Raw genomic sequence first — 19,071 nt, 5'->3', positions numbered from 1 at the left:
TTTTCATGGGCAATATCTTCATTTTCAATACTCCGCTGACAAGCTTGTGATTGTAAACTACTATCACAGTTTCTTAATAGTTTTTTTTACAATGAAGCTGGAGGAGTATTATTTCAACGGTTTATAACTGTACCAAAATTCGATGCAGTAAGTTTTTTAATCCGCTTTTGTATTGATCTTTAGTTTCTGATTTAATTTGAATTATTTTATCAATATTGATTAACATTATGGCAAGCTTGAATTTTCCTCAGTCAAATTAGTTTTAAACAAATGGTCCACGCAATGTAGAATTTTTTCCATTATAATTAGGCTTAAATTTTTCAACATTTTTTCATTTACTCGTTAACAAATATTTCACAAAAACGATTTTGGCCAAATTTAATTTCAATAATTAGCACAGCCATTGCCATTTCTTGGTTTAATTCTATATGATAAAATATTTGGTTAAACTCTAATCTATTAAAGAGTTTAGAAGGGACTCTAGTAATAAATCACGTAGATAAGATTACTTTATAATATATATCTTGAAGATACGACTTGTTATTTACGATAAAATCTTGGATCGCGCCAAGTGCGTGTGCCAAGTCACACGTTGAATAATATGAAATGCAAGAGAGAAAGAGAGAGAGAGCGAAAAGAGCGCTTTCTCTTTTATATATAAAATCAAGAAACCAACAGGCTGCTGCGTTAGCGAATTAACGCAACATCTATTTTACATAGTTTCATTTGAATAAATGACAACCAGCTATTTAACGTTTAGCAGCTCTTCTTTCAAAATATTGTCTGATACGATATTTTGAAAGAAGAGCTGCTAAATGGGCTAAAAAGGGCTTTTTGAAAAAAGAGCTGCTAAACCAAAAGGGGGGATGAATCTAAAAGATACTTATATATGTGTGTGTGTATATACACACACACACACATATATATATATATATATATATATATATATATATATATATATATATAAAATATATAATATAAATATGTATTACCGTATACAGTAATAAATATTTCTATTAAGGCATAAATTATGATCTGTCCATTATATAATATTACTAAAATAAATAAACATTTAATTTACTAACGCATTAAATTTATACATTAAATAAAACAAGCAATTTAACAATTAAAGCACAAAATAGAAAAAAGGTATATATTAAAATATAAAAATTAAAACGCTCATTTATTGAAAACTTCTTGTTGCACCATGAGCTATCAGGTGTGTATACCATTTGTTATTTAGCAGATTGCATTTTATATAATTCGTTGACAAAAAATAATTTTGTAATACGCTAATATTATATACAATATACAAAAGGTTAACACAACCTTATGTGTATTGTATATAAAAACTTAATACAAATGGTAATGAGCAGGTTTTTAGAAAAAACTTTTGCGCTCATAAATTTTCATGTTATCATAATTTATTTGAGTAAATATTAGCTATTTTACGTTTAGCAGCTATTCTTTCAAAATATCGTCTGATACTATATAAGTAAATATATATTGATGTGTTATCGGAAACAAATATGTTGTCTTTTGACCTTTAAGTTACATCTTCAGAGATTGTTTTGTTTTTATCACTATTAAATTCCTTATTTGAAATTATACAAAATGTTGCATAAAGTGGAATTACGCTAGGGCTTTTAAAAAAGCTAGAACCAACAGGAATACTTATAGAATTAATTATATACTATAATTATTTACTTAAATATACTTGTAAAATATACTTCAAACAAGCTTCTCTAACGATATTCAACTACAACTACGTTAAAATATTTTTTATTTTACAATGCAGTTATTCTTCAGCGGGGGATAATAAGATTTGTAAAAGATTTTCACGTAAATATAATTAATTATAAGAGAAAAATATTATTTATGTACGAGCAAGCCACGAAATAATGAAAAATTAAAAATACTATGAACTGCAAGTTCTTGATTTTTCTGTACACACAAATACCATAATGAAATAATATAGGAGGAAAGGTGAATTAGTATAAAATATTAACATTCATGAATTTTTAATATACTTAAATTTGTGCCAAGTGTAAATAAATATTTAGGTAACTTGCATAGTAAGATTTTACGGAGATAGTTCCTGGAAAAAACACTACCGGAATTAAAAAGACAAGTATTAAAATAATATAAAAATTAAACTTGATTTTGCGTTAAAAATGAATAACATTGAAATAACCATTAACCTTGCATACTTAAAAAGTTACAAAACCCAAAACCTAGCAGTCATCAGCAAAAAAAAAAAAAAAAAAAAAAGAATTGTTGTCATTATTAAGTTTATATTTATATTTCATATAAATTATACAAATACTTCATCATTATACAGATCCTTTTGAATAAAAAAAAAAAAAAAAAAAAAAAAAAAAAAAAATCTAATAAAAATAAAACCCAAAAAAAAAAAAAAAATACAACTGATTAAATTAAAAAAAAAATTTTACATACTGAATAACACGTTAAATATGTATATGTATATATATATATATATATATATATATATATATATATATATATATATATATATATATATATATATATATATAGCACTATATTACATACCAATGTCTCTGCATATACACACACATAAATATATATATATATATGTATAAACATATATTAATACATATATATTATATATATATAAATATAAATATATATATATATAAATATATGTATATATATATATATGCTATATACACATAAATATTATATACACATGTATATACAGGTACGTACTACGTTTTAAAAAATTTTGTAAACCAAAAGGGGGAATGAATCTAAAAGACACCTGTGTGTGTGTGTGTGTGTGTGTGTGTGTGTGTGTGTGTGTGTGTGTGTGTGTGTGTGTGTGTGTGTGTGTATATATGTGTATATATATATATATATATATATATATATATATATATATATATATATATATATATATATATATATATATATATATTATATATATTATATAAATATGTATTACTGTATACAGTAATAAATATTTCTATTAAGGCATAAATTATGATCTGTCCATTATATAATATTACTAAAATAAATAAACATTTAATTTACTAACGCATTAAATTTATACATTAAATAAAACAAGCAATTTAACAATTAAAGCACAAAATAGTAAAAAGGTATATATTAAAATATAAAAATTAAAACGCTCATTTATTGGAAACTTCTTGTTGCACCATGAACTATCAGGTGTGTATACCATTTGTTATTTAGCAGATTGCATTTTATATAATTTGTTGACAAAAAATAATTTTGTAATACGCTAGTATTATATACAATAACATAAGGTATGAAAAAACTTAACACAAATGGTAATGAGCAGGTTTTTAGAAAACACTTTTGCGCTCATAAATGTTATCATAATTTATTTGAATAAATATTAATCAAAATTTTGAATAACCAAAATTAAAATTGAAAAAACTATGATACTAAGACTTAAGAAATGGTTTTAAAATTGAGATTTTAGCTGAAGAAGCATCCTCATTCTCATCATCAGCAAACATTTCATCAAGTTGTAATTCATTTAAACTTTCAGGGCTAACATCAGTTTTAATGTTATCATCAACTCCTATTTTAACATATTTCAACTTGCTTCCTTTGTGATCATCCTCGTGCTTACGTTTGTGCTTATAATTCCTTTTCTGAGATGATCCTGACAAAATCTTGACAGGCAATCGAGCAGAAAGTGGAATTTCTTGAAAGTCTAAATTACGCACTAAAACTGGGGGTAAAGCATCAAATAATGGCGGTGTATCTTCCCCATCCTCTAAGCTTAAAGTGCTATTTTCTGAATCATAGTACAAAGGATCACAACTACCAAACTCTTCATCAAAGAACAGTACAACAGCTGAGATGTTGTCAGCACGAGAACGCCGTTTTTTCCAGAACTCCAGTGATTGGTTGCATAGTCTATTTAAACATATAAAAATATATAGACAAAAATAATTAAAAAAAAAAAAAATAAACATTATAGAAGCACAAATATATGAGGAAAAAAAAAACAAATACACAGTTGCACAATTTCTTTCTAAAGGCATTTCATCTGCGTTCCTTTCGTAGTTTGTTACTATGTCTACAGCTTGCTTTGCATTCATTACCCCCCACAAACCATCACTTGCTAAAATGAGAAATTTATGAATATCTGGAACAATGTCAAGGCATTTGATATCAGGTTCTGGAGAAACAATGAATTCATTTCTTTCAGGATCAAAACTCCAAAAATCACCTATAAAATAAATACACTTAAAATTTTTTGTTTGTTCAATGTTAAACTAAATAATAAATACATTTAACGACTTAATACTATTACTACTAATAATAAATATAATAATAAACACAGCTAACATAGCTAACAGAGTGAGTAAAAAACCATCAAAGCAGAGTAAAAAACCAGCAGAGCAACTATCGGTAGTAAATGCAGCTGTCAATGAAAAAAATGAAAGAAATAAAAGAGCCAAAAATGTAATCATTAAAAAAAAACAAAAAAACGAATCAGACATATTTATTATTAACATTAATGATTTGCTTGAGAATTTTGTAAATATTTCAAAGATCTATTCTGATGATGCAGAAGTATTTTCAATGGTTGACTGTGAAGCAAGTGTTAAACTATTGTAAAATGACCTACATAAAGCTGTCAACTGGTTCAACAAATGGCTGGTAAAGTTTAATTTTATGAGGTTATTCAATTATGACAAGTTATTCAATGGAATTGTAAAAGTAAATTCAATTAATGAAGTTTTGCCAAGAAGTTATCAATCAGCAAGAGGTCATCAAATGAAGTATAATCGCGAAAAAAAAAACAACTAGTTTTTTGCCTCTGCATTATTTTTTTAACAGAGCTTTTTTTTAATAAAATCGACTACCTACTGATGTCATAAATGCTACTTCTGTGAACTCTTTAAAGCTAAACTTGACATATGAATTTTAAATAGCGTAACGATGCTGAATAATGACATAGCTGTCTAAGTGTATTTGGTACACTCACCAATTACATTCATTATCAATCACAACTCAAATATGTTACTATACTTAAATTAAAAAAAACAAATAACAATAAAAAAATTTAATATAAATAATCATAAACTAACAGTTCAGTCTTCAGTTTGTTTATTTAACCAGTTCAATGTAAAAAGCAAATTTGCGGATTTATTAAGTTCTGGCAAATGTATTTGAATTTGATGACATTAAAAGATTATTCCAGAGAGTTCTTTATCAAGCAACTTACTCGATAAAAAACTGATAAAAGAAAAGAAAAATTTATTATTAAAGCAAAAAATACCAAAAAAATATTATTTAAATTAATAATTTTCAGAGATCTTTCATAACTGGCTCCACTTTAATGAATATATGCATCTTTTTTATACAATAAATATTTGTGTAACTCTCATCATTACAATAGTTATCAATGTAATAACAGAGCGAGAAAATTTATTTTGTTATTCTCATTACACGTGCAAGGCACAAGGGTGGATCCAGACCATGTCAAAAGAGGACGATTTTAAATATTTTTTGATTTGGGGGATGCAGATGATCTAGTAAGGAGGGGGAGGGGCGATTTTCAGATTTAATGATTTGTAAGCAAGCAATCACACAATTTTGAATTTGCACTACATAATTTTATTAAAATTGCAATTTTATTTAGACAGCCCAACTATACTATTTCCGTTTTCAAACAACTTGCTGTGTTTAATATATAAACTTACAAAAATAAAAAATTTCAAAACTTTCTAAGGTGAGACAATCACCCCTTACCCCCCTCCCCCACCCCACCCCCCCGTATAGATTCGTCCTTGGCATAGCATATGAATGCCAAATATGTTTTACAATATTCAAAGTAGACTTAAGATTCATTGTGAGTTTTAATGTGAAATTCTTATCAACAGTTATTAAAGTTTAATTATTCTTAGATCATATCTTAAAGATCTTTTAAATAACTATATGGTAATTTGTTATGGTAATCAAGTTCTTATCTACCAGCGTCACTTTTTTGACAAGAAACTGAAGTAGAAAAATTATTTCTCATAGTAAAACAATCTTATAACATTTACTACATTTTATTCAAACTGTGACCAAACTGTTAAAGTTAGATCCAGCGCAATAAGAAGTACATAACAAAAGAAAGAAAATTGATATAAAATGTCAGTTAACTTTGTCAAACCACCTCTACATAAGTCATTAAGATAAGCACCATACTCACTATGATACAAGTATGTATCAGTATCAAGATCTTTCTAAACAGTCTTTAATTGAAGGTAAACAGTGACATAAACTAAAGCCATTTCAACAGCAACTGTTAAACTAAATGTTTAAATAATCAAAAACTTCACTTTCTTTTTTGTATCTCTTGCCTCTGACAGTTGATGCAACTTTGACTAACATCAAGTTAATGAAAGTTTAAATCATATTGTAAAAGTAGTTTTAAGCGTTTAATTTTAGTTTTTTCAAAAACTGAAATAAAATTGTTCATCATATATTTATTCGGTGGTATGCACCACCAAATAAATATATGATGAACTGAAATAAAACATGCACCTCCAGCACCCTTGATGCAACTTAATAAAAGATTTTTCAATACGATTGAATGTAAAGTCACCAAGTTTTACAAATTTGTGTGATTTACTTAACAAATATTTTGCTAATTCAACTAATCCTTTTAATGTATGGGGTATTGCTTTAGATGTTTTAAGAGTCAGTGTTTTATTCTTTCCTTTTTTCTATTATGGTAATTCATAACTTCACATATTTTTGATAAAGAAAGTAGTTGTTGCAGGCAAAGGTCATCTGGTGATTCAATGATTTTTAACCTTTTATCATCACCAAGTTTGTGAGCATTAATAATTTTCCAGACATAAATAAACTTTTATAAAAATAAAACAGTTCCATTAAAATTGATTTGGTCTATATTAGGATGTATTGATTATGCAGAGACTTTCTTCACAAAAATTCTCAAACACAAAGAAAAATTTTGTTGCTCAACAGGCTTTAGAAAAGATTAAAGCTTTTTTAAATGTGAAAGAGTAAAAGAGTTTCCTAAGGTCATCCCACAATCTAAGTATAGAATTACTAAAAAATCTCAAGACAACATATTGGAATCATGCAAACTATAAAAGTGGGTCTACCAATATAGGCCGTATACAGGTCTATCTGTTTCATCCTGTTGCTCAAAGTTAGGGTCTATTTTTTAAACAAGTAAACTTGCATGTTAACGTTTGATTCATTTTAAAGAGGATGTGAAACATGATGACCTTGTCAAATTTATAAGTTTCTTCTAAAATATTTTCATAATTTTTTCAAGCATGAAGAGATTAAAATTTTAACAAAGAACTATTTGTTAAAAGTTTTTGTCATTTAAGCAAGGAAGATAAAGTACAACTTCAAAAACAACTTCTAGATAAAGTAACAACAAATTGCAGTTGTTTCAGATTTAGGCCAGCTTTTAGTATCATTGTTCTAGTTATCAAAGATTTAAAAATAAAGTTATTTTAGAAAAGACTTTGGAAAGAGTTGAAAAAACAGAGATAGGCATAAAAAATATTTACAACAAGAACAATTTCAGCCTTAGTAAATCCTAATTAACTTTTTAATTTAGAAAAAAAATGTAAAAGGTTTTTATCTGTCGAATTTAATAAAAAAAACAAAAAAAAACAAATTAAGTCTGCTAATTTTCTACCTAGAATATGGATTATCTGTTAGAAAGCATAACTGAAATACTATGATTTGTTATTTTTTTGATTTAGTTAATTTGTTATTTAATTTTACGATTTAGTTTTTTATTTCTTTTATTAACATTTTCAAAGTAATTTTACTCTTTTAAGAAAAGATTTTGTTAAAAGCATAAATTTTTATACTATTTTTGTGAAGTTTTGTATTAAATGATTAAAAAATATAGTAGATTCAATATAATATTTTATTTAAAAAAGTTTGTAAAAATATTAAAAATCCAAAAATTAATTTAATCATTAACTTATCATGCTGGAAAATTGTGACTTGCAGTGGAATATAAAAGTAAGACAAATTTTCTATGGCAAATAGGTAGCGATGTGCAATGTTCTTCTAAAAATTATTCTGTTATTTAAGTTTGTTATCATTCACGTTGCTACAAAGCATATGTAAAGTGTGTTTGAAATAGTATTGTTAGAAAATCTTCTCATCTATAAAGATTCATACGATTTAATCTGTAGAATTTAATCAAAGATCGCTTGTATAAAGAAAGTGAAATATTTACTGTGACTATTGTACCAGATATGCTTGTTATCATAAATCACCTAAAGTTGATTTTGTTTCCGATCATTATCCTTTGCAGAGTATAGATTATGCAGAACATAATAAAAGATCAACAGAAAGCAATCCTTTAGTCATTATATATAACAAAGATTTAAATTGATATGTATGAAAAAGAAAAAAATATGTATTAAGTTTAAAAATTTGTCTGCCATGCATATGGTGAATGGAATATATTGGACGTACACTAACCTCATTATTAGCTCTTTAGGAAAGGAAAGTACAGAAAAAAATTTATACCTCCCAAGAATGATGCTCTTGATAATCACATTAATCGGAATAACTATGTTGCTTACATATGGAAAAGATGCTTGACACTGGATTAATGTTAATAGCCCAGTTGGTAATGGGTGGCAAACTACTAGTGGTCAGATGAACATCAAACTAAAGAACCTGCATATGTTTGATGCAATTCTTGATTTTGTTAGCTGAAGCTGTAAAGGTAAAAAAAACCTTTGCAAAACAAACCAACGTTCTTGTCATAAAGAGAGATTGAGATTTTAGCAAAAGTGCAAAGATAAGAAAAAGAATTCAGATGAAAACATTGATATGAAGATGAGTGACATTAAAAGCTAAAATGAAAATGACTACAATTCTTTTTGAAAAAGTTTTTAAAACTCATGACTATTCCTGACATTTTTATTTTTAAACTTTATTTAAAATGCAAAATTTTTGATGTTGTGTGAACATTTTTTTATAACTAAAATCAGGCAGTTTGAAAAAAAGAGTGGGGTGGGGTGGGGATGTGTAGAACAGAATAGCTTTGTCTCATTGAATTACTTCCAATAACTCAATATTACAAATAGGTGATTTAAAATAAAAAGTTATATTCTTAAATTGCTTCAAAATATTCTATAAAATTTTTGATTATGCAAAATTCTGCCCCCTTACTTTATCCCAAATATGTGCAACAAAACTTATTTTCTAGCCATTTAGAGATATTTGGATATATAGTCTAATAAGACATATAATCATAACAGCTAATATTGTTTTTGTTAAATCTACAATTAGAACATACTGTTGTCAGCAACCTGTAAGTTTGTTAAATACACATAAAACAAATTCTTCATTATTAAATTTAGAAGCTTTTGATGTCAATTTTTGTAGAGTAGAAACACTGGGAAGCTGGTAATCATTTAATCATGTCTGTAGAATACAATTTATCACCAATACCTGAGATTTTCATAGAAGGTAAACTTTCTATAAGAACTTCTTTTTTCTCTCGATATTTCAACATTAGTCAAATATATTATAACTTCAACCAAACTTGACCATTTTTTAAAATTCCTTACGTAGTTTTTGACAAACTTGTTACATAACATAATAATGTCTATTTTAAATTAGAAGAAAGATTTAGTATAAGTTAATAATAAATTACAAATAAATAAAAAAATCAATAAAATTACTTTATAAAACAACTTTATAAACAATAACTTAAACAAAATTAGTATTAACTAGACCACTGCAAAATTAAGTTGATTGGAAAATAGTTTTTTCATCATATTTATATACAACTATTAATTTTAGTAAATCTTTTGGTATTTTTTTGGGTAAATACTAACCACATCATTATAATGCAAATTATCCACAGCTGTAAACGCTTCAAGATTATCACCTCGTACATTTCTTGCACTTGAAGCTGCTGAACTGTAGCCCTTGATTTTGGTGGTGCAGTTGGTACAAGGCTGGACTTAACACAATGAAATACAGATGGAGGAGGAAAGAGTCATTCTTTACCATACACATTTATTTTTTCGAAATTTAAAGGAGAATGTTTAGAACAAACAACAGTATATTTGCTAGCACAAAGTAAGTGATTCTTGCTTACAATACAAGCACTCTATAACTACAAAACATTTGCATAGCATGAACTTAAAAAAAAAAAAAAAAAACAGTTTTAAAAGCAAACAAAATAATTTCAATATGGAATAAAATTTGTTGATGAAATACTTTAATTATTGATTAGAGCCAACTTAATATTGTTCAATGAAAAATCCACTAACTAGTGTGAATGTGCATACATATTAAAGTACACATCAAAACCTAGAAATATGCACAGTAGGGTGGTGCTAAAAACAACTTTTTTTGAAAATGCCTGCTGACACCTCCTAAATGTGTTCTATATAATAAAATAATACTAGATTTGAAAAATTTTGGAATAAAAAATATTTTTAGGGGTCATGCAGACATTTTCAAAAAAAGTTGCATCACCCTCAGTTTCTCCGTTTGAAATTTACTGCCAGCGCACAAAAAAGTGCTGGCCGGACAGTAATTATTTGTTTGGCGTGCACAATTTTAAAGAAAAAATTGTTTTTTCTTTAATTAGAATTCGATTAAGAAAAAAGATTTGTTGCAATTTAAAACACGGTTAAAAATTATTCGTAAGCGCTAAAAAAAGCGCTGACCAAAGTATTGGCCTGCGTGCAAAAGCGCTAGCTAAACGGAGAAGATTGCACCCTAATGCACAGTGAACTTAAAAAAAGGGTTGAATTTGGGCTTCATTACATACATCAACTGAGAATTAATCAACTCTGTGTCAACTCAGCAAATTATTAAAAAAAAAATTACATTAGTGTTATCTATACATTATAAAATTTTTTTCAAATTGTTGTGCTGGCCAATACCAAGACAGATGACACTGGATTTGGAGTGGGGGTGGGGGGCACAATCATAAATTTCTTAAAAAAGTTCTCTAAATCTAAAACTTTCACACACAAAAAAAAAGTCCTTTCTTTTCCCTCTCCCTTCCCCCCCTGTTGTTCAATGATATAAAGAATAGAAACATAAAGTTCCATCTAATTGGATGAACAATAAGATAGGAGAAAACCAAATCACATTAAAAAAAAAAACTATTAAAAAGAAGAATAAATTTATCTATTATGTAATAATAGAATAAGAAAATAAACACTTGGCAAGGGCTATTATAGAAAAAAAATTACGGCGGTGGTACCCCAAAAAAATTGTGTTTTTTTGCAAAAAAAACAATATTAGCTGTAAAAAACATAAAAAAGGTCCTCAATTTTTAATTTAGCACTCAAACACAGTTGACACTGTTGAAAACGGTTTAGAATAGCCCCTGCATCAATAACTGATTATTATTTCATTAATTACTTAGGGGCTGTTCACAAATTATGTCATGCTAAGTTAAAAATATAAATAAAAGTAAGATATAACAATCTTTTTTTAGCAGAGCCATATTAATTATAGAGGGTTATAACGATTGATTATAACACTTTATAATCATTAAAAATCACTGCAAATTTAAGCCAGTTTAATTCTGTCTATTTAAATGTTAAATTTTAGGGTGACAACTTATGAACAGCCCCTTAATAAAATAATATTCAGTTGATTAATAACTACTTAATTAATCTGGCATATTTAAATTAATTATGCACAACATAAGTGGGATGTTACCTTTTTTCAGTTTTTATAAAATAACTTCTAATCTTTAAAATAAAATCATTTAACATCAGATTCAGAATAGAAAACTCTATTAGAAAGTATTACTATAACACTTAAACAGGTTTGTTATTTATAATTTAGTGATTTAATTATATATAATTTAATTATATATAACTATATATAATTTAGTTTTAAGTAAATTATGATTTTTTTGAAGCAATGCACCTTAAAAGTTTTTTACCAACACAAAGATGCCACCAAATAAAAATACCACTCACATGTTTTAATAGAGTGCTTTTCTATATATATCTGTTCTTTTAATATATCAGAGGTGTAAACTGGATTTTTAGATGTTTGAGTTTTGACATTTACTGGCAAACTCCAAATTTTTTTATTTTCATGCTTATGTCAAATGAGAATGTTTTGCAAAGAATTGTGGTGATTATAGCTTGGGAACAAAGAAACCCTAAATTTTAGGCCCACCCAGCCCTTACTGTGGGAACAATGAGTTTATAAAACATTTTTTCTACTATTTTAATCTAAATTTATATTCATCAATAAATTTTAAATTCCATGCAATAATCTCTTATTTTTCGATAATTGTGATCATATAAAGCTTTAACCCCCTCAATTTGAGAGGGCTGTAAACTTTGCAGGGTCATAAAAACTGACCACTATTTTTTGAACACTAATTTTTCATATTACAATTACATATATACATTTAACTTATATTATAAATAAGGATAGACAGTAGTCCTAATGTGTTCTAAAAAACGAGGTTTTTTTTTAAAAAATAAAAACAAGGAAAGATGTTTTAGTTAAATTTAAAAATTTTGTTACAGAGATTAGTTGGTCAAAGTTAGTATCAAAGTGTGTGCAAACATAAAAAATAATAAAATAAAAAATACCTAGTGCTCTTGCTACTGCAAGAAATGGTATGTATTCATGCTGTGTAACAGAGTTTTCAGATGATATATAATGAGGATTTTTTAATGGTCGTTTCCAAACAACACGAGGCACACCACTTGTAGACACTTTTCCTCCCAGATTCTCTATTCTTTAAAAATTATATTTTTTTATTTACTAAACTATTAAAGTTTTTTGTTTACCTGAATTACTAATAGATGTTAACTTAGCAATTTATGTTCTTTGCAAAGGTTACCTAGATCTTTCCTTTAAATTTTCAGGTTTATGATCAATAGTTAATTCTTTAGAAACAAAATCATCACCACTTTTGTAAGCAATAGCAGCCCCTGAATCACCAACATGTGCAATGTACAACTTATTGTCTTTAATTATAGCAACCGTGGCAGTAGTTCCACTGGTAGAGTTACTACCATCTCTTCTTTTTGGCCACGTATCTATTGTAAGTAAAAACAAATAAATTTTTTTTAATTTGCTTCTCTTTAAACCAAAATTTTAAAACAAAATAAAACTTAAAAAGTTTTTCTTTTAAAACTTGAATTTCTCTTCTGCAAAATGCCAAACTTACTTTTGAACTATATCATTACTATTTTTATTTTATTAGGTTTACAAATTGGATTTGTATAGACATGAATGCCTGTCAACTTCTCATACAAATATATTATGCGGTATATTTTCTAATCTTTATTCATAAACTATTATTTCTTCTTTTAGATAATTGTCTAGTTTGATTGTAAAATTGCTCAAGGATGACGCATTTACAACGTCATTTGGTAGGGAGTTCCATTTGTTGACTACTCATAAGGTGCAAAAGTTTTGATGAGAAGTTTTGATTACAATAAGGATTTTCTAGTTTAAATGAATGTAAAAAATGTTTAAAATAAATAACAGATATAGTAACAAGGATTTGGATTAATTCCTAAAAAATGCTTGCCTTTCACTTAAGTTATTCACTTTTGATATTAAATGTTGCATAATCATTTCGAATTTTGTTTTATATGCAGAGTCTCTATTTTTACCTGAAGTTGTATGTTTGTATGTATGTATGTATGTATGTATGTATGTATGTATGTATGTATGTATGTATGTATGTATGTATGTATGTATGTATGTATGTATGTATGTATGTATGCATGTATGTATGCATACATAATACATATGTATTATGTATATATCATGGTTGAAAAAAACCCATCTTTTCTTAAAATAAAAACAAAAACCATGTGTGTTTTTTTCAGAAAAGCCATGTTTAATCAACTTTTTCAGTTAAAAAAAAGTATTAGGCATTTTACTTAAATAAACTGATAAAAAAAATGTAATTTATTTAAGTGATATAGCAGCTAGATTACAATAAGGATTTTCTAGTTTAAATGAATGTAAAAAATGTTTAAAATAAATAACAGATATAGTAACAAGGATTTGGATTAATTCCTAAAAAATGCTTGTCTTTCACTTAAGTTATTCACTTTTGATATTAAATGTTGCATAATCATTTTGAATTTTGTTTTATATGCAGAGTCTCTATTTTTACCTGAAGTTGTATGTATGTATGTATGTATGTATGTATGTATGTATGTATGTATGTATGTATGTATGTATGTATGTATGTATGTATGTATGTATGTATGTATGTATGTATGTATGTATGTATGTATGTATGAATGTATGTATGTATGTATATATGTATGTATGTATGCATGCATGTATGTATGCATACATAATACATATGTATTATGTATATATCATGGTTAAAAAAACCATCTTTTCTTAAAATCCATTCAAAAACCATGTGTTTTTTTTTTCAGAAAAGCCATGTTTAATCAACTTTTACAATTAAAAAAAGGTATTAGGCATTTTACTTAAATAAACTGATAAAAAAAATGTAATTTATTTAAGTGATATATATATATATATATATATATATATATATATATATATATATATATATATATATATATATATATATATGTAAATAAATATATTTAACAATAAATGTAACAATGTAGTCGAAAAACAAAGCGGTTCTCGACAACAACACCTTAAGGTTATTTATATATATATATATATATATATATATATATATATATATATATATATATATATATATATATATATATATATAGTTCTATAGATTGTTGCATTTGGAAGTACGGAAGGAAAAAAATGATTCTTATGCCAACAATTACATCACTTTTAATTACTTTTGACTTTCGTCCAACATTTGCGTGTTGTCAGAAATTTAAAACCATTAATTTAATTACAAATTAATCATTTAAAAAAAAAACACAAATTTAATTGACCAGAATGTTTTTAAAAACATTATGAATGTTTTTAATAATATAAACAATGTTTTTTTTTGTTTTTTTTTTTAATAAAATGTTTTTATTTTTTTTACTGTAAATTATGCAAGGAGTGTTGCTACATCGACTATCTTGCCTGACTCGCAACAGAGTGTTGCTACATCGACTATTTTATAGTCTGACTCGCAAGGGAATGCTGCTACATCGACTGAGGGTTTGGTTGGGGCAGGCAGTCTATCAAGTAATAAAAAAAAAAACTCCGGTCTTAATTAATTTTTACTTTTTGTCAACAAATTACGGAAAAACTTTCTGACAACCAGTTAGGGGTTATATATATATATATATATATATATATATATATATATATATATATATATATATATATATATATATATATATATATATATATATATATATATATATATATATATATATATATATATATATATTGTGCTGCTCAAAAGTTTAGCATGCAGCAGAATTAAATTTACTTTTTTTCATTTAAAGTATTTTAAGTCGAAAAAGCTTTGAGTGTTTTTTTTTTTTATTATTAATTAATTAGACCTAGCCTAATAAAATAAGATAGAAAATTTAAAAAATTGGCTTAAGCACATCCTTTGTTTTTCATACATACATTACCTGGTATTCTTAACTTAAAAAAAAGCTGGTCATAAGTTTAGCATGCTCTTTAAAGCTTTTAAGGAGAGTTTTTATCTTTTATTGCTAAAAAAAAAGTTGCATAATAGTAAATTAAACTCTCTTTTTTAATAAAATATTAAAAATATATTTAAATTAATATTTTGTATATAAAATATTTGTTATGATATAGTGATTTTGAATGTTTGCTTTATATTCATTCATCCTTTTTGTTTAGTTTTTGTATAAAAATTTGCCATGGGAAAAAAAGCAATAAGTCAAGAAATCAAACAGCGTATTATTGGCCTTAATATGGTAGGTTACTCTAAAATTGAAATATCTCGAGTTTTAAAGTTTCACCTTCATGTGTAACTTGAACTATTACCAAATTTAACGAAACTGGTAGTACTGCTGACAAAAAGCAATCTGGGTGACCAAGAATGACAAGTAAAACTGATGGCAATTCTATTTATAGAATCGCCAGAAAAAAATCCTAAATACTCAGCAAAACAGATTGCACAAGAAATAAACCTGGCACTTAGAAACCAAATATCAAGACAAACATTTAATAGAAGACCAATAGACTGTAAACTTTGTTGCTATGTTGTTATCAAAAAACCATTATTAAAACCGTCAGACCATTTAAAACTAATTAAATTTTTTAAAACACTTTTAAAAACGAGTGACAATGAATTAAGAAGAATTGTTTTTAGCCATGAATCTACACTGCCCTAAATCATAAGAATAAAGTAATTGTTTGTAGGCACCACAATGAGAAGTATAATTGTCGCTTTATAGTACCAAGGCTACAAAGTGGAGGTGGCTCAGTTGGTATATGGGGTTGCATCACATAAGATGGCCCAGGTTTACACATGCTATACAATGGTCGAATGGATCAACATAGATATATTGACACCCTTGAAATTTATTTAATGCCTATCAAAGACATTTTTTTGCTAACGAACCTGAGTGGATGCTCAGAATAACGAACAATATCAAATACTTCAGTGACCAGCTAGATTACCTGATCTAAATCTAATTGAAAATGTTTGGGCTGTGCTGGACCAAAAACTTACTAAAGAACCAGTAACTTCAGCTAATGATCTAAGAGAAAATTTAAAATCATCAATTAACAGTTGAACAGTTGAATATTGTTGTAAACTTTTTGATTCTATAAGAACATGTGCATTATGCATAAAAAATAGAGGTGGTCATATACCTTATTGAGGTTTGGCCTAGAAATCATTTTAAAACTAAGCATGCTAAACTTATGAGCAGCTTTTTTTTTCTTTTTTTATATATGATTAACTTCTGACAAAAAAAAAACAGTGTTATTTCATTGTTTTTTTTGTTTGTTTTTTTATTTTATATATATTCCTTATATTCTAAAAAATAAATTTTGTATTTAAAATAACTTTAACTTCAACTTTTTAGGTTTAAAAAAAAAAAGTAAATTTAATTTGGCTGAGTGCTAAACTTTTGAGCAGCACTATATATATATATATATATATATATATATATATATATATATATATATATATATATATATATATATATATATATATATATATATATATATATATATATATATATATATATATATATATAAAGAGAGAGAGAGAGAGAGAGAGAGAGAGAGAGAGAGAGAGAGAGAGATCTATAGTTTGTTGTCTTTGGGAAGAGCGGAAGGAAAAAAGTGATTCTTACGCCAACACATACGTCACTTTTAATTACTTTTGACTTTCGTCCAACATTTGCGTGTTGGACGAAAGTAAAAACCATTAATTTAATTACAAATAAATCGTTTTTAAAAAAAACCACAAAAATGCAAATTTAATTGACCAAAATGTTTTAAGAACATTCTGAATGTTTTTAACAATATAAACAATGTTTTTATTTTTTTTAATAAAATGTTTTTATTTTTAATTTTTTTAATAAAATGTTTTTATTTCTATTTTTTTTTTACTGTAAATCATGCGCGGAGTGTTGCTACATCGACTATCTTATAGCCTGACTCGCAAGGGAGTGCTGTTACATCGACTGACAAATAGCCTGACTCGCAAGGGAGTGCTACTACATCGACTGAAAAATAGCCTGACCCGCAAGGGAGTGCTGCTACATCTACTATCTTTTAGCCTGACCCGCAAGGGAGTGTTGCTACATCGACTGAGGGTTTGGTTGGGGCAGGCAGTCTCTCAATTAATAAAAAAAAGTAATTTCGGTCTTGCATTTTAATTTTAACTTTTTGTCAACAAAATATGGAAAAAACTTTCGAACAACATCTACGGGTTGTATATATATATATATATATATATATATATATATATATATATATATATATATATATATATATATATATATATATATATATATATATATATATATAGATATATATATATATATATATATATATATATATATATATCATCGCCTTAGAGGGCAGAGGTTCTATCTCCATTTTGGGTAGTTTTGCAGGAGAACAAAAACAAAGTTTGAGCATTAAGCATAAATCAGCAATTTCATTTTTTGTTAGTGTTAATGTTTTTTGATCAATTAGAACTATCAAACATGATAGGAATAATTCAACTTTTTTGAAATTATTAACATTGAAGAGAGTATAGCACAAATTATAAAAGTCATCATGGAGATAGAACCTTTGCCTAAATTAATTGCGAGTTGAATGGAATTTTTGAAATTTATAAACATAATGAATCCAATTAAAATTCTTTTTTAACTAATACAAAATGCTTTTTATGATTGTGTAAACTATCAGATAATGACAATCATGGTTCAAACTTTTTAAAATTAGTAACATTTTGGGACAAATTTTACAATTACCATGGAGATAGAACCTTTACTCAAATTAACTGTGAATTGAACAGAATTTAAAAATTTGTAAACAATGTTTTTGTAATCAATATTATTAAATTCTAAGTGAAATCTTAATCTTAATTAGCAGAAAAATCAGAAAATTGTTATAATAGCAAAATTATATAACAGAATAATTATTATAGTAATACTGAAAAAAATGACTGACAAAAAACAAAGTCTTAGTTCTAGTTATCTTCATAGTCCGAGTTAAGAACAAAAATTGTTTTATTAGCAAAATTGTATAACAGAATAATAATAGTAATACTGAAAAAAATGACTGACAGAAAACTAAGTCTTAGTTCTAGTTGTCTTCATAGTCCGATTCATCAATTTCTGACTCATCAGCAGTTGGTTCTGGCAAACTGTCTCTCATGGCTACTGCAGACGGTAGGTTGTTATACCATTGGGCATAATCTGGTGGAATAACACGCGATTTCACCATGCGCATGAGATCTTTTTTTCGCATCCGAAATAGGCAAGCGAGTAGGATACAATGGCAGAGGCTCTAATCCTTCGATGTTGGATCGTCGTCCTCTTCCAGACTGTACATTTATTTCCATAAAGGTAGGCAACGTAATGCTATATTTGTACTGCATAATGAACGGTCTTGACTTTTCAAACCTTGCCCACTTAA

General features: G+C 26.5%; 1 protein-coding gene across 1 annotated transcript in view; it reads right to left on the bottom strand.

Annotated features, from left to right (window-relative positions):
• Positions 1-3,033: 3,033 nt before the first annotated feature.
• The window catches only part of LOC100205138 (protein phosphatase 1D), a 32,791-nt gene continuing 16,753 nt past the window's right edge, over positions 3,034-19,071 (bottom strand). Inside the window, exons 2-5 of the mRNA XM_065807393.1 lie at positions 12,869-13,067; positions 12,615-12,763; positions 4,030-4,246; positions 3,034-3,930 (exon numbers count right to left, since the gene is read on the bottom strand). Of these exons, the coding sequence (XP_065663465.1) occupies positions 3,450-3,930; positions 4,030-4,246; positions 12,615-12,763; positions 12,869-13,067 (1,046 nt within the window). The 3' untranslated portion in view covers positions 3,034-3,449. The remainder of the gene's footprint in view (positions 3,931-4,029; positions 4,247-12,614; positions 12,764-12,868; positions 13,068-19,071) is intronic.

This window comes from Hydra vulgaris, chromosome 10 (assembly GCF_038396675.1).
Source record: "Hydra vulgaris chromosome 10, alternate assembly HydraT2T_AEP".
Classification (NCBI taxonomy): Eukaryota; Metazoa; Cnidaria; class Hydrozoa; order Anthoathecata; family Hydridae; genus Hydra; species Hydra vulgaris.
Note: the sequence above shows the minus strand (reverse complement) of the source record. Positions and strands in the feature narration are given on the sequence as shown.